This window comes from Physella acuta, unplaced genomic scaffold (assembly GCF_028476545.2).
Source record: "Physella acuta isolate Inbredline_101_S28 unplaced genomic scaffold, ASM2847654v3 ptg001033l, whole genome shotgun sequence".
Lineage (NCBI taxonomy): Eukaryota > Metazoa > Mollusca > Gastropoda > Physidae > Physella > Physella acuta.
Window position 1 is genome coordinate 1 of NW_026732550.1, and position 22,494 is coordinate 22,494.

General features: G+C 33.5%; 3 protein-coding genes across 6 annotated transcripts; 2 read left to right on the forward strand and 1 right to left on the reverse strand.

Moving 5' to 3' along the window:
* The first annotated feature begins 3,097 nt into the window (after positions 1 to 3,097).
* Positions 3,098 to 6,771, forward strand: LOC131954821 (ATP synthase-coupling factor 6, mitochondrial-like). 2 transcript variants are annotated; one of them, XM_059318610.1, is made up of 4 exons: positions 3,098 to 3,212; positions 5,703 to 5,848; positions 5,980 to 6,113; positions 6,515 to 6,771. In XM_059318610.1, the coding sequence occupies exons 2-4, from the start codon at positions 5,706 to 5,708 to the stop codon at positions 6,661 to 6,663; spliced, it is 426 nt and encodes a 141-aa protein (XP_059174593.1). In that variant the 5' UTR covers positions 3,098 to 3,212; positions 5,703 to 5,705; the 3' UTR covers positions 6,664 to 6,771. The 2 variants fall into 2 exon arrangements, with proteins under 2 accessions (XP_059174593.1, XP_059174592.1); XM_059318609.1 differs by lacking the exon at positions 3,098 to 3,212 and adding an exon at positions 3,251 to 3,269.
* A 981-nt stretch (positions 6,772 to 7,752) lies between these two features.
* LOC131954816 (PIH1 domain-containing protein 2-like) lies at positions 7,753 to 12,412 on the reverse strand. Its single transcript, XM_059318606.1, has 5 exons — positions 12,268 to 12,412; positions 10,085 to 10,284; positions 9,340 to 9,451; positions 8,422 to 8,999; positions 7,753 to 7,940 (listed from the first exon to the last, which is right to left on the reverse strand). Exons 2-5 carry the CDS (start codon positions 10,262 to 10,264, stop codon positions 7,803 to 7,805), a joined length of 1,008 nt encoding a protein of 335 aa, XP_059174589.1. The 5' UTR covers positions 10,265 to 10,284; positions 12,268 to 12,412; the 3' UTR covers positions 7,753 to 7,802.
* Positions 12,413 to 12,472: 60 nt separating this feature from the next.
* LOC131954815 (ubiquitin carboxyl-terminal hydrolase 2) lies at positions 12,473 to 22,171 on the forward strand. Of its 3 annotated transcripts, none has more exons than XM_059318603.1 (15): positions 12,473 to 12,887; positions 13,717 to 13,790; positions 14,119 to 14,250; positions 14,418 to 15,096; positions 15,707 to 15,760; positions 16,292 to 16,345; positions 16,612 to 16,738; positions 17,182 to 17,296; positions 17,486 to 17,605; positions 18,082 to 18,146; positions 18,301 to 18,404; positions 18,959 to 19,036; positions 19,658 to 19,736; positions 20,785 to 21,016; positions 21,717 to 22,171. In XM_059318603.1, exons 2-15 carry the CDS (start codon positions 13,762 to 13,764, stop codon positions 21,787 to 21,789), a joined length of 1,941 nt encoding a protein of 646 aa, XP_059174586.1. In that variant the 5' UTR covers positions 12,473 to 12,887; positions 13,717 to 13,761; the 3' UTR covers positions 21,790 to 22,171. The 3 variants fall into 3 exon arrangements, with proteins under 3 accessions (XP_059174586.1, XP_059174587.1, XP_059174588.1); XM_059318604.1 differs by having other exon boundaries at positions 12,473 to 12,709; XM_059318605.1 differs by lacking the exon at positions 15,707 to 15,760.
* Positions 22,172 to 22,494: the final 323 nt, after the last annotated feature.

The following is a 22,494-nucleotide window of genomic DNA, read 5'->3' on the forward strand; positions in this document are numbered from 1 at the left end:
AGATAGTGCTCTCCCCCCCCCCCCCACCCCCCGGAGAATAAAGTGGAAGAAACACTGACTATCTACTGCATGGGGTCGGCAACCTGCGGCTCGAGCCGCATGCGGCTCTTTCGATGTCAAGATCAGTGTTTCTTCCAGACTTTTTTCTCCGGAAGGGGGGGGCACTTGAAATTTTCGGGGGGGGGGGGGGGCGGTAGACATTCTTCGGGGGGTGGGGGACACTGTTAAAAGTATATATTTTCTATATAAATTATATAAATTTCATTTCGTTCGGGGGGGGGGGGGGTGGCGGTAAGAAGAAATGCCTGGAAGAAACTCTGGTCAAGATGTGGCTCTCCAGCTCCTTGCACAAATACTAATAGTTATATTATTTTATTTTCAAAACCCATAACAAAAATGATACTGTAAAGAAGCATACGTTTTAAACAGAAGAAGAAAAAAAAACTCAGAGACCAATGCGAAAGTATACGGACAGCCGCTTGGGCACCAGGCCCAGCATTACATCCGTGATGTGGCCAGCCCCGTGGCGACTATTCCATGCTTGCCACTGCCCCAGAGCCGACTTTTTCGAACATCGTTAAAGGGGGTCATCCATAAATGACGTCACGCTTTTTTTGACGATTTTTATCTTCCCCCCTCCCCTCCGTCACACGTCGTCATAAAGAGCCAGACCCCCCCCCCCCTAAAATGACGTCACACCTCAACCTACAACCCCCCCCCCCTCAAAATTGCAGTTGAATTTTTTTAAAACAACAATATTTTTCGAAAATCTTGTCTAAACTATTACAATTTATTAAAACGATTTTTCTAATACGCGAAATAACGTCTAAAATTCGTTTTCTAACATTGCTTTTCTATAATGCAAAAGTTGTGACATCGCAACATCTGAAACCCCCCCTCCCCCTTCATCACACATCGTCACAAAGTTAAGAACCCCCCCCCCCCCCCCCTCCCCTACGAGTGTGACGTCATTTATGGATTACCCCAAATGTGGAATGTTATTTTATTCAGAATGCATTTCCCTATATGTCAGTAACCATTAATTTGACGTGAGTGACGTAGTTTTTCAGTGATTAGCTTCCTACTGTTGAACCGGGTACTGGACGGTGGGGCTGGGGTACGAGTTTACCCTGGGCTCTGTGGGGTGGAAGATAAGCCTGGTGAGATCCAAAGGACAGACGCGACCGATACACGGTAATCAAACCGATATCCAAGCCAGTTGGTCAGAGGTTGCCATGTTGAGGCCTGCCTGGCTAATGGCAGACACCCGAGACGGTGAAATCCGTAAAGAAAGAAAAAGAAAAGCCAACTGCTTCTAAAGTGGATTTTTATTTTTTTGATTACTAGTTTCATTATTCTGGCGAAAAAAGTGGATGTTTTTATATGAATAAATATTATTTCATATTTAAAGCGATTTATTTTAAATAACAAATCAAATTTATTTTCCTATTACTAATCAAATAATACAATATTGAAATTTTTAAAAAATGTTATTGGCTCTTTAAAAACTGGGAAAATTTTGAAAATTGTAACTTTTGGCTCTTCCGACTCAAAAGGTTGCCGACCCCTGATCTACTGCTTTTTCTTTCTTTAAAATTATTGTTTAGCATAATAATAAGGTGTGGGTTTGCTCAAACGTCTATTTACTGTCATTTGCAAAAAAAAAAAAAACAACAAAAAAAAAAAAAAAAAAAAAAACATAACCTGTTTCAAAAGCTATGATTCTGATAGTAAAAAAAAAAGACTAGATCTTTATAGTTATTCGTTTTCATTAGCTTTGTTATTCATCTTTTAGAGTTTTCACTTGTTTCATCTAAATTGACCCAATGTATTTAAGGGCAGTTTAACCCCCCCCCCCCCCAATCTATCTATATATATAATTCTCTTCTGGGATCCGCTAGAAAACAAGCTGCAAACGCGCCTAGAAAACAAGCTGTAAACGCGCTCCCTACCTCCCCACCCCTACATGGTTTTAGTGAGCTGTGTTCACTCTAAATGTTTACAAGCAGAGCAAACGATTTTAAACGTAAGGGGGGGGGGGGGGGGGTGGGGGGAGGGGGGGGGGGTGGAGGAACGGGGGGGGGGGGGTTATGGTCCTTAACGAGCTACTTATAGTGTTTTAAAGAAATATTTTCAGTGGCAGCGTTGGTACTGTCGAATTCACAAATTATGAATAACTGAAAAGTAGAAAAAACAACAACTAAATAGCGGCGTATGTTATGCCGCGGGCCGGCTCGTATATATATAATTCTCTTCTGGGAGACGCTAGAAAACAAGCTGTAAACGCACTCCCTACCATCCCCACCCCTACATGGTCTTAGTGAGCTGTGGTTCACGCTATGTTTACCTTCGTGGAGTCGGGTTTAGTGACGGCTATTAGGGGCAGATAATTTAGTTTGAAACGATTTCAAACGTTGGGTGGGGGGTTGGGGGGGGGGGGGGTTGGGGGGGGGGGGGGGGTGGGGAGGTGGGGGGGTGGGGAGGTGGGGGGGGTGGGGGGGTGGGGGGGGGGGTTATGGTCCTTAACGAGCTACTTATAGTGTTTTAAAGAAATATTTTCAGTGTCAGCGTTGGTACTGTCGAATTCACAAATTATTAATTACTGAAAAGTAGAAAAAACAACAACTAAATAGCGGCGTATGTTATGCTGCGGGCCGGCTCGTACATATATAAGTCAGAAATGTAGATTTTTCCAAATATATTGTTTCTGAAACTACATTCAGTTGTGAACATTTTTGTATAATTATTTTGCCTAATTACGTATTGCTAGTATTTTAATTTTTTTTTTGATTAATTAGAGTAATGACGTTATTCAGATATAGATCTAGTAAGCAACATTTGACAACATAAAAATTAAAAACCAACTAAAATAGATGTTCCTATTGCTATTGCTATTAAGAGGCTTTAGATCCAAATTCTAGATGCAATTTATGTAACTAAGAGGTTTTAAAAATGATTTTTTTTGTATAGTTTTCGCTTTTTCTCGTTTTTTTTTCCGAATTTAGTATTTTTTTTACTAGATTTCTAGATTCTATTTAACGTTTTTCACAAAATGTTACTTTTTAACAAAATCGTACCAGTTAAACTTCAGGTTGTAAGAAATCAACAAGAAATAGACAGAATGCGAAACTATTATAAACATTTTTGATCCATTATAACGTAATTTCACGTCAAAAAGATCTCGCTTTCGAGACGGTCGGTTCTTCACGCAGGTAAGGTCAACGAATATCAAAATCTTGAAATCTATTTATAAAAGCAGTTAATAAATGGTATTTAAATAAATATTCTTTCATATATGTTAAGCTAATGAAGTATATGATGGCATAGATCAATCTACTAGATCTAGTAAAGGTCTAGATCTAGATTTTACTAAATTGTTTTACTTCAACCATGGCCATGATCAACGTCGAGCTGATTCGGTTTCCCCGAGTTGACTTTTTTTACTGACCTTTTTTTATTTTTTAGCTTTCTCTTTAACTTTTTTTTTCTTTTTCTGCTGAACGTTAGATGACTAGATTTTCTAGATCTAGAACTTAGATCTAGAGTAAAGTAACAGTAAAGTTCCACGCGCGGTTAAAACACCGGTGCGGTCATCGCCTGTTTATCGCTTCGTACAATATTTGTTTTGATGTTTTATACGAAACTACCGATATCTGCTGTAAACCTGTCCATTTCTAAATATATCCAGGTCAAATTCTTTTGTTTTTCTCCTTCTGGAAGTCGAGTTTTTAAATTTTAAAGTTTCGAGGTATGACGTCGTAGGCGATTCTAGTTCCCCGTATGAAAAACACTAGGTCCCGGATGAGATGAATAAACCAACCTATCAAAGCTTTTTATAACTAGGTTAACTATAAATAGCTTCTACAATATGTGCGGGACACTATACATACGATAGATAAGGCTAATAAAGCAACCTGATAGGTGAATAGGGGTGGCCGCAGCTTGGGTGTCGATTTGGGTGGTTTCACCGCGCTGCGTAACCAACGACTTGAGCTAGACTAGCCTAGTTCTAGATGCTCTACATTTCAAGCTAAGCCTAGAATCTGTATAATTTCTATTTTTTTCTGCTATTTTAAATTATTTCGAGCATCTACTTCTTCTAAATCTAGTTTGTGTCTCTACATACAAGCATATCTAAGCAAATGTTACGTTATGTGTTGTCAGTGGTTGTTACGTCCCTTTGTTATGATTATTATAGTTGCGTCCCTTGAGTCATTACTGGGTCAACTTTTAATGTCGTTAATTAATTTAATTAACATGTTTTTAATTTGGTTTTGAAATCTATTAATTAATAATACAATCAACAACACGTTTAAAAGTGTAAAATATTAATTTTATTTATTAAACTAGGATTAAAACGTATAAAACACGATCGTTACGCAGCCGGTTCAGATGGCCGCAGGGAAAAAAAAAGAGGGGAAAAAAATATTGCAAGTAGCACGTCATTAAAACATGAATATCTCAAATTCAATACGTAGGAATATAAAATGATTGATACATATTAAGAGTAGAAAGGCAGAGGAATAATATAGTACTCTGGGTTTGTTTCTGTGTGAAACGGTTATAAAATAGCGCCCGATGAAAATCGGGAATTTGGAATTTTCCGCTATGTGTGACCGCGCGTGGAACTTTACTCTAGTCTAGTAGACTAACACTTTGGCCTACTTCACTTAGATCTAAAGACTAGATCTCCTGACCTAGATCTAGTAGATTTTCTCACTAAATCTAAAAAACTTACGCAATTTTCCATTTAAACATGACCACTGAATAACAAACATTAATATTTAATCCATTAGGCACTAATTTTTCTGTTTTTGATTCGTTTTAAACTAAATTAGGCCTACTTAATTTAATATTTAATTTTATTGTCACTCACTGCCATGCACTATGCACTACAGACCTCTCCATGACAACACAACTTACGTCTGAAGCTACGGCAAACCACAAATCGGTTCGACTTTTTAATTGGCTATGCACCAGAGTTCCTCACTAGTGATGAGCCAAATAGCGGTCACGTGGTTTTCTAAAAATAAAAATAAATTGGTTGTTATACGGACGCCGGTCTTATAAAAAAACAGCTCACAATATTTGATTCCTTTTTTTTCATAGACTGATAAAACTAATAATGCTTTACGTTCTCACTCATTTCTGTACCTACACCGTTGATATTTTAAAAGTTCTTAATACTATGAACCCTCAACCCCATAGTTTTGTCAGAAGAATAAGGCTAAAAAAGAAAATTGATCCCATGCACAGATATAAAAGAATAATTCAAGGTCTTTGTGTTTTTCATCTTCTGCCTGGCAGATCAGCACTGTGGAGGAAGAAGCTTCTTCCGAATAGTCATATAAAACTTCACAGAAGTATAATACTATACCTTAGAGATTAATTTATATAGGCCTAGCTAAAATATAACTTCAAAATACCTAATTATATTAAAAGTATGCTGTAAGTTATTTTGCCACTACCCTAATCTCATTGCCAAGTTATCAGTCCCCCTCCCCCTTTTCTGACCAATTTTTAATGGCGTAATTTCATGGTTAACTGATACTTAAAAATAGACTATTCACACTAAATCTTTTTCTAATCTCATTGCCAAGTTATCAGTCCCCCTCCCCCTTTTCTGACCAATTTTTAATGGCGTAATTTCATGGTTAACTGATACTTAAAAACAGACTATTCATACTAAATTTTTTTTCTAGAAAATGTTGCGGCTAACACTACAAAAGCTTGTACCAGTTACCAAGGCAGTTTGCCAAAGGAACTATGCAGCAGCAGCTGGTGCAGCCCAAAATCTTGATCCCATCCAACAGCTTTTCTTAGATAAAATTAGAGAGTACCGTTCCAGGTAAATTTTTCTCTTAAATTTTAAAAATCTCCTTTATTAATTATAATTTCAATAAATACTTTTCACAGTTAAATGCTGTTAACTTTTTATATATGCTTATATAATCGTGTTTATATATTTTCCTAATTTAGATCTAAAGGTGGTCAGTTAGTTGATGTCACAGCAGAATCTGAAGCCGCCTTAAAGGAAATGCTAGGTAATCTGGAGAGGGCATTTGGAGCTAAAGGTGTTGATATGACCCAGTTTCCCAAATTGCAGTTTTCAGGTAGGTCATTTTATTTTTTTTTAATAATTTGTTTGTGCTTTTCAATCAGTTCAATGTCTAATTTATTTACATTGTTTCCCTAATATTTTGCTTGTTTGTAAACTTGGAGTAGGAGCACACTGCCTGTAACTTTTCATTTTAGCATAAATTCGTCATAATATTTACATGTTAATTGATGAGATTGTGTTATTGAATTTTAAAAAAAAAAACTTATGGTTTAGTGAAAAAGTAAGATTAGCTAAATTATTTCTCTTGTTGATTATTTGTTTTCAGGAGTTGCATAAACTGTTTAAATATTTGTCTGCATTTGTTCATCTTGGTCAGTGTTTATCAAAAATACAAGACTTAAGGTATTTTTTATTATTTTGAGCTTCTTATCATATATGGACAAATTCTTTCAGAACCCACTATTGCTTGGCCTGGGCTGAGTGATGAGCAGAAGGCCAAAATTGATCAGGCAGTTAAAGCTGAAGAAGCAGAACAGAAGAAGAAAGTAGCTGCCGAGGAAGAAGAGGAAGGTGATGGTGATGAAGAACTTCTTAAACTTTAAGAAGCTTAATTTTAGAATATTTTCAGTTTTTTTTTTTTTTTTTTAGGATTACGAGCTGTACAACATTAAATAATTTGTGGATATGAAAATAATTTAAAATGAATGCGACCAACTGCTTTTGTTATTATTTGTGTTGTGATTTTTAAAATAAATTTTTATGGTTAACGTCCTGAGACGTAATACCTAATTGTGTTGGAGGAAATCATGTCTGACATTACAATAAAAAAAATAATAAAGAATTACTTTGCAACTTAAAATTGTAGCTAGGAAAACTCATTACAACTAAGAAAACCACAGTTTGTAATGAAGTGACTAAAATAACCAAGCGTTATTCTGTGGTTAAAGAGACATTAAATTCAAACATAAAATATACCCCTGGCCTTTATTATTTTCTCAGACTCATTTCAACTTTTAATAGTCCAGAGCTGAATGACTTGCATTTTAGTCATTTTATACTGTGCCTCAGTATGGGCTTGAAGTAATATTTGGAGAATAAATTACAAGACAAAGGGAACAAGGAAAATTGCCCCAAGAGAATGGTTATTTATTTATAGATGGGGTCAGACAACAGTGGGCAGTCTGCATGTGTGTTCATTTACTAGCTAATTCCCAGAAGCTTAATCAAAGGGGGTAGCCACTCACACTGACATTTAAAAAAAATTTGTATAGCTAAAAGTAAAAAGCTTTAAATGGTAATCATAGTAATAATCAACTAGGCACCTATCTTCAGATCAACATCAGAGCACATCTTTACCTATTTGTTTATGAATAGATCTTGTTTATATTATTGGCTAGAGCTACTAGCCATTTATTAGGCCTGTGTATTAAGACATCTTGTTTACCAAAACCATTGTAAGATGCTTCATTTTGTGAATTAAGTTGGGGTTTTAAAACTTAAGAAAAATTTGGTTCTAATCAATATACACTGCACTGACACAAATTTCCCAATTCCACATTAAAATTATTATAATTAAAGCACACATGAAATACAAGCAAATTTTAAAAACATATATAAAAATTTATTTACAAAAATACAAGTGTTATGTGACATGGCATAATTTAACATCAAACCAGCAGTTCTACCAAAGAGTTCAATCAGTGATGTAACCAAAGCCAATCCAAAGTTATCCTTTCAGCAGTCAGGTCCTTACAGGCATGCTAAGTGTTAACACTGAGTTCTTTTTGCTAAATTTGGCATTGGCATCATCCTCTTCTATGGTGCTAGGCAGTTTGACTTTCAGTTCATACATCCCTGAGACAAGCAGCTTCACATCATCCTGTCAAATAAGTTCATTTGTTACTGAAGATTTAAAAAATATTCTCTTTGTGCTATTTTGATATTTTATTAAAAATTTAAGTTAAATCAGGGAGATCAATAGGCAGTTGTGCTTGATTAGTTGTTTTTCTTTGCATATTAATTCTACAAATTGTGAGCATATTCAATTAATTTAATGAACAAAGAAGTATTTTTCACATAGCAATAACATTTCAGCTTTAACTTTAAGAGTTTGAAACAAACATGCACAATTACACCTATTTTTGAAATTAGTATAATTGGATAATGTAATGCCCCATTGCAACTGTTTTATGTAAGGAGCTTAACCTGGGGTAATTGAAAGGGGGAGGGGTAATGTTCTACTTCCATGCTGTAGATGGGGGTGGGTGCAGCTGACCATGTTTCTGCTGGAAGCCAGGTCTTCTAGTAGCCACTAATGCCAAGACCTATGAATAATAGTTACACAGATGTCAAGAACTAACCTCAGATATGTCAAGTTCACACTCCGCTACAGACTTTACTCCAGGCAAGTCCACTTTCAGCACCAAGTTTCTTCCAGCAGAGGAGTCGACTGGTTCCAGTGAATATTTAGGTGTTGGCAGTTTAATTTCTTTTATTTCCTCTATGAGGCCATTTTTCTTTTTTAACTGGTTACTCCCTGGTACAATGAGCTCTGGTTGCTCTTCTTTACTTGAAACACCAAAAGGTGTACTTGAGTTTTTATTGTTACTTATGTTGGATAACTTATGAAGCAGATTTTCTCGTTCATTGCTCGTCAAAGGACCAAACATGTCCTCTAGTTCTGAAATATCACTGACTGCTTGATCTTTGTTCTTGGTAAGTTTTGTGAAACTTAATCGAATAAGGTTTAAATCTCCTTTGTACAATGTGTCGACAGGCAGTACTGTGTATGTGCGTGACACACTGACTTTTTGTTCTTTTTCAATGTAGTCGAGAGCAAGCTGTATCAGTGTATCACCATCTACAGGGTTTTTAGCGCAGCGGCCAAATTCTTGTAAAACTTTTGGGTTGAACGCAACTGAAGTCAGTGCATACGAACCTTTGGAAAGAATATAATTAAATTAAGTAGTTTTTGTGAAAACAATTATAAATTATGTATTATGTAGTAACTGCAGATTCTAATTTTAATACAATTTTACTCCTCTTTTTACAACAAAACTGCTACTTGCAGTTGGACCAAGAGACCAAGACTGTTTTTAAAAAAATCTAATTTCATAACTATGAGCAGACATACATAGACAGATTTAATTTATATTTTCTTTTCTGGTACTAACCATTCAATTCAATGATTTCATAAAACAAAACATAACAAACACCAATAGATTACACTATAACTTCAAAGTTTAAACCTGATAAAAGACCATGCATGCCTCTCTTACCTTCATAAGTTATGAGAGTGCCTGATACAGGGACTGGGTCTTCTGGTGATTTAGGTTCAGGTACTCGATTCCATGCGCAGAAATTTATGAACAAAGGCTGTGATGGCTTAGTCTATGGAAAAAAAAAATTGATTCTACTTTAAAGTTGTACATATTTTGTTTGCCTGCATGATATTACAGTTTTCCCTCATTATACCCAGGTGTCCTATTCAAGGCCCATCCAATTTCTGGGCAGGAAGGTGTAATTACTGGAATGAAATTCATGCCATGGCTGAAAAATATCCACCTCCTAGGTATTGAAAAAGTGGATGTGGAATCTCCATAGTCTATACCCCAATCATAAATGTGAGCTACTTATCAGTAGTAACTCTCATTTGTGGTGGCACCTGGCCTTAAGTAAAACAGCAAGGCCAGCAAAATTGTAGAGGAGGAGTGGATTTAATCTTTACAGAAATTTATGTTTTGCTGTTAACAAAATTAAGACACATTCCCTATATATAAAGCCTAGATAAAATTACTTACAAGAAGCATTACTTGAACACACATGTGAGGGTCAGGGGTGCCATGTACGTTTTGCTGTTAACAAAATTAAGACACATTCCCTATATACAAAGTCTAGATAACATTACTTACAAGAAGCATTACTTGAACACACATGTGAGGGTCAGGGGGTGCCATGTATGTTTTGCTGTTAACAAAATTAAGACACATTCCCTATATACAAAGCCTGGATAAAATTACTTACAAGAATCATTACTTGAACACACATGTGAGGGTCAGGGGGTGCCATGTATTCCTTGCCCCCTTTCAACTGCCGTTCAATGAACTTTTTGTAAGCAGATGGGTCATTATCAGCCATGTCATCTAACATTGCCCAAATGTGCTGTGCTTGTTTTGACATTGAATCTGAGTTGTTGTTTGCCATTTTAATGATTCAGTTTAATTCTGAAGTAAAAATATTAATATTTTATTATACAGCATATAAACTGTAAAAGAGTTGGACCTTGATCTGAGGTTTAATACTTTCCATATTATAAAAGCTAGGTCAAATAATGCATTTTGGGCATAATCCTGTTAAACGGGCAAAAGTGGGATACAATATATTACTATTAGGCTTATTAGTTCTTAGATATTTAAAAAGTCAGCATCATAAACCAGAAATTTAGAGAAGTTTCCCTATTGATAAACTTCTATGCCTTGGACTGACATGAACATAATTTTTTTGGGAATGATTTCTTTAACTAGTGTTTAATAAATTATGAATATTTATTTAAAAGTCAGGTTGATGGAGTAATTTTGTCATATTATCCAATACTGGTGTTATTTCTGCCTGCTGATTCATGGGTAAAATAAGAGTACATTTGAACAGACATTCAGAGGGACATTGAAGGAAAAAAGTACCTGCCCTAACATATTTTAAATAGCTCAGTAGGTGAAAAGGCTTACAGATGGTGAAAGCCTTATTTAATTTTCATTTTTGAAGCACACTTGCCATCAAGAGATACTACACAAATAGTAGAGAAACTTCAGTAAATTTTAGTAAAATATTTTTTCTTACTGTATGTCTAGATATATTAGTCTCTAGATCTAGTAGTTTAAGTATACAGATATTCTATTTGTAGTTGTTTCTGTATTACTATTACAGTATAATACTTATACTATACTGTATATCAATTCAAGTAGCCTATTTATCCAAGGCAAGTAACTAGACCCGAGTTTGATTCAGGACTTTAAAAATCTAGTCATTAGAATCTAATTGCACTAATTCTGCTAGCCCAAAAGTCTCAAGTACAGATCTCAGTTCGGACTCGTAGCTGCAGGATGTCACAGAGTCCACCAAGCTCTGATGGGTATCTGCCTTTGTTAGGCCAATAAGGGAAACAAAGGTGGCTAAGGATCAGAATAATAAGTGCTGACCAATCAATCCCAAACTGACAACTAAGTAATGAAGTATGGTAGATTGATAATTACTACTTCTTAGCCCTTAGTTAGCCTTAGTACTAGACTTAGTACTACTAAACTTATATATATATATATATATATATTATATATATATAAGGGCCTATATAGGCCCTATATTATATACGAGCCGGCCCGCGGCATAACATACGCCGCTATTTAGTTGTTGTTTTTTCTACTTTTCAGTAATTCATAATTTGTGAATTCGACAGTACCAATGCTGCCACTGAAAATATGTGCTTTAAAACACTAACCCCCCCCCCCCCCGTGAAAGCAGCCTCCTCTTAGTTACCTCCTCTAATTTTAAAATCGTTTCAAACTAAATTATCTTCCCCTAATAGCCGTCACCAAACTCGGCTCTATGATTGTAAAATGTAAACATTTAGAGTGAACTACAACTCACCAGACCTTGTAGGGGTGGGGGTGGGGGGGGGGTGTAGCGATAGAGAGGAAGAGAGGGGACTGCAAAGGCGCGCTTGCAGCTTGTTTTCTAAAGGCTCCCAGAAGAGAATTATATATATAGATAATGAATATATATCTAAACTATGATACCATCTGGCCGATGTGACTTGGGCACAATCTGCAAATATTCTTATAAGATATAGAATCTAGATCTAGAGAGATCTAACTAAAGTAACTACATTATAATGATTATTACAACTAGATTCTCTAATCTATTCTTAGTCTACATGACATGAGACTATGATGACTGAAATCGACCTGGCACTGCTGAGTGCTAGATTCTAGAATAGATGTAGTCACTGATCTAGACCTATACTATTCTACTAATCACTAATCTATCGTTACACTATCATAGTAATTTAGTTAATATCTGCCGATATTTTAGGGCATACTCTCATACTACTGCTACTGTAACTTCCTAGCTTTCGGTACTTTCGCCCCAAACCATGTTTGAATATGTATTCAAAATTCACTAAAATATATTTAATAGTAGAATATCATATATACTTTGACGAAGTCTCTTGGACTGTCACTTTTTACATATATATAGGCCTAATGAAGTTTAATATCAAATTCTTATCAGATCAAGAATCTAAGCAACTTCAAACTTCAATAAACTTTTATTTAGGCAAGGCGTCCTTAGTATGCGCTCTACGTCACAAATATGTTACAAGCAATATAACTAAACTTCAGTAATAAGAGAGTGCTTGGTAAAGTTTGTTGACTGTTGGAATGTTGACACCATTTTAAATAAATAGTCCGGAATTAATACATACAATTAAATCTGTTTGGCTTGAAATCACAATATCTAAAATTAAGTAATGTTTAATAAACGTAGTTGAATGTATTGAATAAAAAATAAACATTCAAATGCTTAAATTAAATTGTTACCATAGCGACTTACCAAAAATAAATTTTCACGTCACTTACAAAAAATGGCGTCGGCAGGGTAAGAAGAAATAAATGAATAAATCAAGCAGTGCCAAAGTCACATTGATCAGCCAGCTAGATTAGCGATTTAAACTTAATTACACACATTCTTACTAACAGTGGATTTTATAATTTGGAGAAGCTATAAATCTAAGTGCAAAATTAATGTAGGATCAAGATTTTCAATGAAAGATTTGGTAGGTTGAGGCTTGATCATACAAGGAACACACAACTTCAACTTGAAGTTGTGTGTGAGTTTTTTATTTCAGCTTAGTTTAACTAAGATTAGTAAAATTAATAGTTAGGATATAGATCTGGATTCTAGTTCTAGATGAGATCTGATAAGTAAGTTAAATTGCTTTTGTCTCTAGTGTAACTATAGTGACAGTTCAGTACAGTCATAACATAACTATTAACTAAAATTACTAAGCTAACTCCCTTCAACTTCAATAGTAATAAATACCAGAACCAATTGCCAATAGCCTAAGGCTTCTAAGGCCTATATTATAATATTGAATAATTTCTTAATTCTTATTTCCTTATCAAGACTGTAGATCTATACTGTATAAATGTTATTTAAGTTACTCACAAACCCATATGTATAATAGTAGCCTAACTAAAGTAAAGACTACAAACTATCCGATTTATAATATAACATTGTACTGTATTAACTGTATAGGCCTACTATATATTGCAGTGAGTTATTGAAAAGATATTTAATGTAAATCTAATTATTAGTATCATTGATAAAAATATGAAAACATTGAATTTGAATGCCCTGATAATTATACCCTACTTTTAACCTTAGGTCTAACATTAATCAACTTACTTTGAAATTCTTTATAATGGACACTACTTGAATATGTGGGGTTGTGGCTCATAATTTTAAAAAAAAGTTTTTATTTCCCTTAGGATAAGACTAAATTTAAGGTCTGTTAATAACTGAGGCATATATTATGTAATATTTATCCCATTTGGGATTAGAGCGATATAAAATGTACTCTGTAATTGACTTGTCTTCCACAGAAACATGTGTAATCCAAAGAGCACCACATAAACTTTTGTAGCACTATGCCAGTATCTTCTGCTGCTTATGACAGGTTACAATTTTTTAATGTGTCTAACTGTATTTGCCCCTTTTTTAAAATTAATTAATTTTTATAAACATGCATGGATTGTATAAAAATTTTCCCCATTTTTTATTTATCATTGTACTTATTGTGCATTTGCCACAACAAAAGCAGTTGTGCTTGTTTCTTTTGTATTTTTTAAATTCAGAAATTTTAATTATTTGTTATAATTTATGTATTTAGTGAAATTTTTAAATATGTGCTAGTAAATCAAATTTCTTCTTGTTCCTACAATTGTTAAACCTTTATTTGTTATGAAACCTTTCAATAAAATTACTCTTCAATTATGTTTGTATAGTTATAGGCATGGGTTCAACACAACTTACTCAACTTCATATGGATCCAGCTCTACATCTGTCCCCAGAGTCTCCTCTACTGGCAGGAAGACTAGCCTTACTAATGGCTACACGTCTACCACAACAAGCTACAGGTTTTCTATGTCAACTTAAATAGCTTTTTAAATTAATTTAAAAATTAATATTTCTTATATCTATCACAAATAATATAGATGAGTTGATTTTTCAAAATTATAAAATTTAATACCATTTTTTTGTGTGTGTGAAGTTAAAGAATGAATTTAAAATTTTTTTTGTTTAGGACACGCCCATTGCCGTCTGGCCCAGGACCACTAGATTCTAGTGGTCGGAAACTGTCAAGCTTTAATGTTCCGTCTTATGAATCTCGTCGAAACAGAACCCCTACTGGGGTTACTATGCGGAATGGTCCATTAAAAGCTGATCACACAACACTTGGCACTTCAAACAGGTTCCTTACAGACACAGCCCCCTCTTCTAGAACCACTTACAGGGATCACAGCATCACTAGAGATTACACAAGCAGCCGCGACAGCAGCATTATCCGTCCCTTGCCTGCTAAACGCCCAGATGGTATTCTAGGAGATCTGACTCTGTCAAGGCCACCCAGTGGTTCCAACCGCCCTCGTAAAACATCTAGCTTGATCAACTTGTCCAGCCTAAATCTAGACTCAGATGTAAATACTTCATCAAATAGGAATCGAGGCACCAGTGTGTTTAATGATCGGGTCACCTCAAATTCTTCGTCTAGGAATAGTAGTTATAGAGATGATGTTTTAACCCAAACTTCTCATCTTGATCGGAGTAGAGGAGAAGCATCTTCAAGGTCACGTTACACCCCTAGCAGAGAGTCTAGCCCCAGTTCAGGGTCTAGGTATGTCAAGGTCACAGTGGACCATAATGAGTATCCATCTAAGTCTACACTGAGCAACCAGAGTTCCAGCAGCTCAATGTCTAATGGAGTAAGTAGAAAACTTTATACTTTTACTGGCTATCCGCGCGACTGTCTTCTATACTGGCTACTTGGACAACTTTCTTCTTTTCTGGCTACCTTCACAATTTTCTACATAGGCTACATGCACAACTGTTTCCTTTTCTGGTTCTTTATTTTTTTCTAGTTACCTACACACTTTTTTAATTCTCTGGCTATCTGCATAACTTTACCCTTGTCTAGCTATCATCTGAGGGCCTGAGGTAAAGTCACATCATAATCACATTCTCTTGCTGTATACTTGAGTCCCAGTGTGCCTAAAATGCTTATACTTATTCGGTGTTTCCCAACACCAAAAAAAATAAATAAACTAACAATAACTGAATTGTTTATCAATAATACAATTTAGTAGTTAGCAAGTGCATGTGTTGAAGATTCATTCACTGCAGTCATTAAATGTCTTTAAATAACTAGTAGCAAAATTTTAACACCCAAAGAGTTTAAAAAAATTAAAAAAATCAACAATACCTGAAATGTCAAATTTTTAGATAAAACAAAAAAAATAATATAAGGTTTAAGACAAGAACCAGGCCTCCCTAAAAAAACTAAATCTCTTTATTGTGTATTACATATTTACGTAGTCTAGCTACAGTAGCTCAAGCAATCCTAGTTCTTCTGTGAATCATCAGGCTTCTGTAAGTCCCACAAGAGCGTTACTTTGTTCTAATTTTTGTAACATTTATCTTTTTCCTTTTATACCTACATTTTTACTTTACAAGCCAGTTGCCTATTTTACTGGATATTTTTAAAAAAATGTGTTTAACAATTTTTGTTTGAAGAAACTTCTAACATGTCCTAATTCTTAAAAATGTTTTAGTCGTTATTTTAGTTATGACCAATATTGTATAAACATCAATTTAAAAAAATGCAATAACTTTCACATGCAATAACTAAAAATTTAAGCTTACAAGACTGTGGTTATGGTTTAATATGACAATTCATATATATGAATATCAATAATAAATATAATGTCAGTTACTTCTTATATGCATTTTTGAACATTTATTTCAACTAAAAACAGGAAAATAAGTTTTCATTTAGCTATGCATGAGTTGTAGTTGTATTATATTTTAATAAATATTTGCTTAGAATTCTTAAATTCATCATTTTGTCTATCTTATAATCTGTATTTGATTTAAAACTAAATGTTATTATGTCTTCTCTAGAGTGTCAAGCACAGAGAAGGTGGCAAAGTTGGACTTAAAAATCTGGGAAACACGGTTTGTCTTTTATGTCATTTCCTTTGTTTTGCTCAACTTGCCTCTTCATTACAGTTAGTTCACAGATAGTTTAGCCCATGTGTAATATTTACATGTTTGCTTATTTTTTGGAACCCAGTGTGATTTGTTAGATGGCAAAAATCTGAGAATGGGAGAACAGATTGGAGAATAACATGTGAATGATGGAATTATCTGGGAATAGATAGAAAAATGTACTACATTGCTGGGTTGTAAAGTTCACAGTTTCTTGAATATTATTTTTTCAGTGTTTTATGAATAGTGTCCTGCAGTGTCTAAGCAACACAAGAATGCTTTTAGAATGGTGCCTGGATGATAAGTACAAGAAGGAAATCAACACCACAACAAGCAATATGAAGGGCAGTCTGGTCACAGGTTGGCATTTGTTATTTGATGATATGTGCTTGACAAAGGATAGTAGTTTCACAGGCACCAAGTTTAGTTTTTTGATAATTTTTTTTCATGTTTTGTTTGATTGGTTAGAGAAGTAAAAAGTAAAGTTCCCTTTTCGAACCTGATAACCAACGGGGCAAGTGAAGTAGAGTTCATCTGTTTCTGTGACCTCTGCTTATGCTCAAGCGCCTTTACTTTCCCTAACATTAGAGCTGGGTGGACTCAGGGACGCTCTACTAACTTGAACCCAGATTCAAACTCATAAATCTCGGGTTAGCAGTTACTAGACTACCACTAGAACATGCCATCCCTAGTTAGAGTAGTAGATTAAGTTTTATTTATCTACATCATATACTTGTTTCATTTATGCTTTCCATGTAGATATATTTAATAGTGTCAGTACACATGATGATGTATATCCACAGCTTATGCTAACTTAATGCAGTCAATGTGGAAAGAAAAGGGAGACACTGGTGGAGTCTCACCTAATGCTTTTAAGACTCAGATACAGAAATTTGCACCTAGATTTATGGGATACGCGTAAGCATTTTAGACTTTGGTTTTACCTTAATTTTTAAGTAAATATGGTTACGGAAAAACTTAAAATTATATTTCTTTAAGACATTTATTTTTCATTTCTTTAATAATCATTGTGAGAGGATTAGTATTTTAAACTTGTTCACACATATTAAATATGTTACTGATTGACGTATTTACTCTATGTTATAGTCAGCAGGATAGTCAAGAGTTTTTGAGATACTTGTTGGAGGGATTACATGAAGATGTGAACAGGGTAACCAAGAAGCCAGCACCAATTATTCTTGATGATGGGCAGCTGGAGAAGAAAGTGTAAGCAATGTGATCTATTTTATAATCTTCATTTTCTTTCTTTTATTTCTTTTAATCATTTAAAAAAAAATGTATTTAATTTTTGCTTTAAGTAAGTAATCAGTTCTTTGTGTAATTTATAGGTTCATTTAACATTTAAATACATTTTCGTACTTATTATAGTGCTGTTAAGTATCAAAACTATTTTGTTTCTAATACCTCTTGCTAGACCCTTTTCTGTACCCTAGCCTTTCTAACCTTGACTCAGAAAGTCTTTATGACTTTTTTTCTCAAGATGTCCATATTTTATATAAAATCAGTGACTAGTGTATAGTTTTTAATTCTTGTTAGAAGAATATTATAAAGTCGTATCATAATAAAAATGTTAATTTTTCTTTTGTACTCTTGGTTTTTATTGTAGATTTAAAATTTTACTCTCTGTAGGTTTGTTTACTGCTACTATTTTTAAAAAATGTTTTTTACTGTGTATTCTACAGAGATAGTGGTAAGGCAAAAGATTACTGGAACGCATATCTTAATAGGGATGACAGTATGATTGTGGGTATGTACAGTAAATAACAGTTTTTCTATTACATTAAGAGTGCTTATAAATAAAAAAGTATATGCTACTGAAAATTATGTTAGTAATTTATTTATTTTTTATTAAAGGCCAAGATATCAATATAGATTATAGCCTACTGTTTAAATTGTTTCAGATATTTTTGTTGGGCAACTTAAAAGTGAGCTGAAATTTTCTTCATGTGGCCATAGGTCTGTGACATTTGACCCATTTTGGGACTTGTCTGTCTCAATTCCTAAGGTAATCAGAATTGTTTAACCTATCATCTTATTTCTTATGATACAGTTCAACAAAAATCAAATTTTAACTTATAGAGCATCAAATGCAATCAGAGATCATGAAGAAATTAGAATCAAATCATTTAATCATAGCACACCACATCCAAATTAGCCCAGACTTATCAATCACTGTTTCATTTGCAACCACAACAAAAGTCAAATGTTGAATTCAGTATGGTACTTATCAGCCAAGTCTATTTTGCAGCAGTGTTAAATACATATCTATTTAAAATCTTTTTCTATCAAACTTACATCATAAATTAAAACAATGAATTAAAAAAAAAACAAGTTACTAATTTTAAATTAAAAAAAAGTAGAGGTATATTTGTATGAAATCAACATTTTTTTTTTAAAACATATATTTTTTATACATTAATTCTGTAAATTACTATTTTAAAAAGTAACTTATCAATTATTGAAAAAAAGTCTTTATTTTCTGTATCTTCTTATATATTGATTTCTATTGCAGTCTTCTTATAGATAAAAATAAAAATAAAGCTTGTTGTTTTTTTACAGAATCGTCATGAACTCAACTTGGAGGACTGTATCAAATTGTTCATGAAGGAAGAAGAATTAGCTGCTGAAGAAAGACCAGTAAGTTCATTTAAATTCTGTGAAGTCACTCAATACTTTAACCAGTTAAACAATTTCTCTTTTAATAAGTTACATTTTTAAAAGGTTTAGTAATTTAGTTAAAATGTTTCAAAAGGATATGTTCTAATATTCAGTAATAAATGTGTTAACTCTGGAATTGTGTTAGAATCTACTTCTTCATTAGACAAAAAATATCTGTCTTCTTTATCATGCCACTTTAAATTTTATTTAAAACTTGTGGAGAAGGATGATTTCTGCTCAATTTATATTTAGCATTTAGTAGTGTAGACACTTTGTATTCAGGCTTATGCTAATAGATTTAGCTTTGGTGAATAGGGCGGGGCACCATTTTCAGAGGTTATGCAAGGACAGGGGCACTGTTTTCACAGGTTATGCCCCTGAAGTAAGAGCAGTCAATTTTGCCGTCTTTGATGGTGTTAGCTAACTCTAATATAATAGGTTTTTGATTGTTAAGCTATATTGTTGAACTCTATAGTCAATAAGGTGTTTATATCTAGAACTCTTAAACTTCCTAGTTGATGTTATCCAGCACCATTTTTTAAAATAAAGTAATGTAGACTGTTCATGTAAAATGTACATCTTTATTTCTATTTTTTTCAGATGTGTACAAAATGTAAAAGGCGTCAGTCTTGCACTAAAAGTTTTTCCATTCAACGATTTCCCAAGATACTTGTACTTCGTATCCTTTATAGTTTAAGTTTTTTAACAGTGCTTTTAAGGGTTCTAGTGTTTGACATTAAAGTGTCAGTTGATGTAGGCCTACATTTACAATACCACAGAGCCAGTAATACTTAATTTAAGTCGATTAATAAGTAGTCTTTTGTTGGATTTTCATAATGTGAATATTATGTGCAGCTTAAAGTCTCATATTATTACTGATTTCCCAGAGATATAGACCAGAATCATTTGATTAGTTGAAATATAAGGCAAAAAAAAATTAGTAATTATTATGATTATTTTATGTACTGTTCAGTGTTAGTTAAATTATTATAACAAGAAATGACAATAATGGAAAAACAAAATAAAAAATAACGACACAGATACATATTTATTAAACATATTACTAGAGCTTATCTTTCATAGTGTGTTTTTAGAGGTTATTTCAATAAAATGGGTTTGTTCTTAGTGACAATTTAGCATTTCTGTGGAATTCATTCTACAGGATGGGACCATTATAATTTATTCTATTAAAATTAGTTTAGTTTATTTTTGGATACATTCATATTATTGTATTGTAGTAAAATACTAATGAGATCTCTAAATAGTCAAATTGGAAAAAAAATCTTTTTTAGTGATTGGAACATTTTTAATTACCAATATAAAGTGAAACCACTCTAGATAGATACATATTTATTAAACATATTATTAGAGCTTATCTTTCATAGTGTGTTTTTAGAGGTTATTTCAATAAAATGGGTTTTGTTCTAAATGACAATTTAGTATTTCTGTGGCATTCATTCTACAGGATAGGTCCATTATAATTTATTCTATCAAAATCAATTTAATTTTCTTTTTTTTTATGCATTCATATTATTGTATTGTATGATTATAAAATAGTAAAATACTAATGAAATCTTGAAATGGCCAAATTAGAAAAAAAGCTTTTTCTTAGTGATGTGAACATAAGTACCAATATAAAGGGAAACCACCCTAGAAAAATAGTTTTGGAGAGTACTTTACCTTAGTCTCAGCAAAGAACAAATGTTTCACTCCTTTACTGTCCAAAGATTTGAAGCGCTTTAGCCAGGAAAGATTTGGTAGAAAATTGACCACACAGGTTGATTTTCCAACAGAAGGCCTTGACCTTACAGAGTTTGCTGCTGAAGGTGTGTCAGGTGGAAGAATCCTGTATGACCTTTATGCAGTGTCAAATCATTCAGGTGGTACCAGCTCAGGACATTACACTGCCTATTGTAAAAATCCTTACTCAAATGAATGGCACTATTTCAATGATTCTAGGTGAGAAATGCTTTTTTGTCTTTAATTAGGGGTCGGCCTGGTTGAATCGGTAACGCTCATGATTGTTATACCGAAAAGTCTTGAGTTCTAACTCAGGCAGATGAAGCTCGTGTACTGGGGACAGCCACTCTTCTAAGAGAGACAACTCCAAAATCAAACAACTGCTGCCTTGCAGTTTGTTCTTGGTTGGACAAAAGCTATGGAAGCTAATAAAAAAATAAAAGCAGGCTGAAATCGGAGTAAATGGCCTCAATGGCGCATAACTGGTGGACACATGTACTAAATTGTGTTGGAGGAGACCCTTCCAACACTAAAATTAAGAACAAAGAAGAAGAAGAGTAATATATTATTGATCTTAACCCCATGCTAATAAAATATGCTTTTGTACTTGTAAAAAAAAATATAGACTTCATTCCTTTTGTGTAATATGTGCATTCTTGCGTTACACATTTTTAGATGTGCAAAGCAATGTTATTTTCAGCGATTACATTTTTAGCAATTTTTTATGTCAAGTATATTAATAATAAATTAATGTAAGATCTAATGATGTAGGATGTAAATTAATTTTTTAAAAATATTAGTTTTGAAATTGTGCGGTTTGTATCAATATTTTTTGTCTCGGTTAATGGTTGTCTGCCGTCATAGAATCATACACATCTTTTACTGATAATAAAATAACCTGTGTATTTCTTGTCTCCAGGGTTACAAGCGCTCGATCCAATGAAGCTGTTTCTTCTGAAGCGTATGTCTTATTTTATAAGCTAATGAAGTAACCACTCAGTAGCAGAAGTAATGGTGGAGATGAATATTCAAAGAGCTTGTTACAGCTGGCTACATACACTTTTATAATGGTGGATTCCAGACTAACTTTTTTTTAAGTGGTGGATTCCAGACTAGTAGGAAGCATTGAGGATATTTGCATGTATGGAACCACAAGATTAGTTTAACACTTCTGAATGAACAAACCAAAGAAATGACAATGATACCGTCTTTAGTTCTGTTTCAACATATCATTTGTTTATTAGGAGCTGAGGGATTTTGTACAAATTAATAGAATTTATCAGAGAAGTTTTTAAATAAGTATTCAAGACTTGAGATTTTATTATTAAAACCTGCTTATTCCTATTTTGATAATAAATTTGCATGAGCCCCTTCTTGCGCATGTTGGTAATACATTTAAAACTTATATACCATTGTTGGATTAATTAAACAATTAGTTATTGCAGTTGCTATTTTTTCAGCCTTTTTATTCCTTTAAAAGTTCTTTAAAAAGTTAAATATTTTGGTTTATTGTTTTCCTTTGGGTTTACTAAATTTAATTTAATTTAATATTTTATCATCTATCAATGGTATTTTTTGCAAAAATTTAAATCATTGCCTAAAATCTAATAACCCATTAAAATGATTACCCCGAAGACTGGGTGATAGCTATTTAAATACCTTTTTTTATTTTAAAGTTGATTTCAACTCTAGTATAA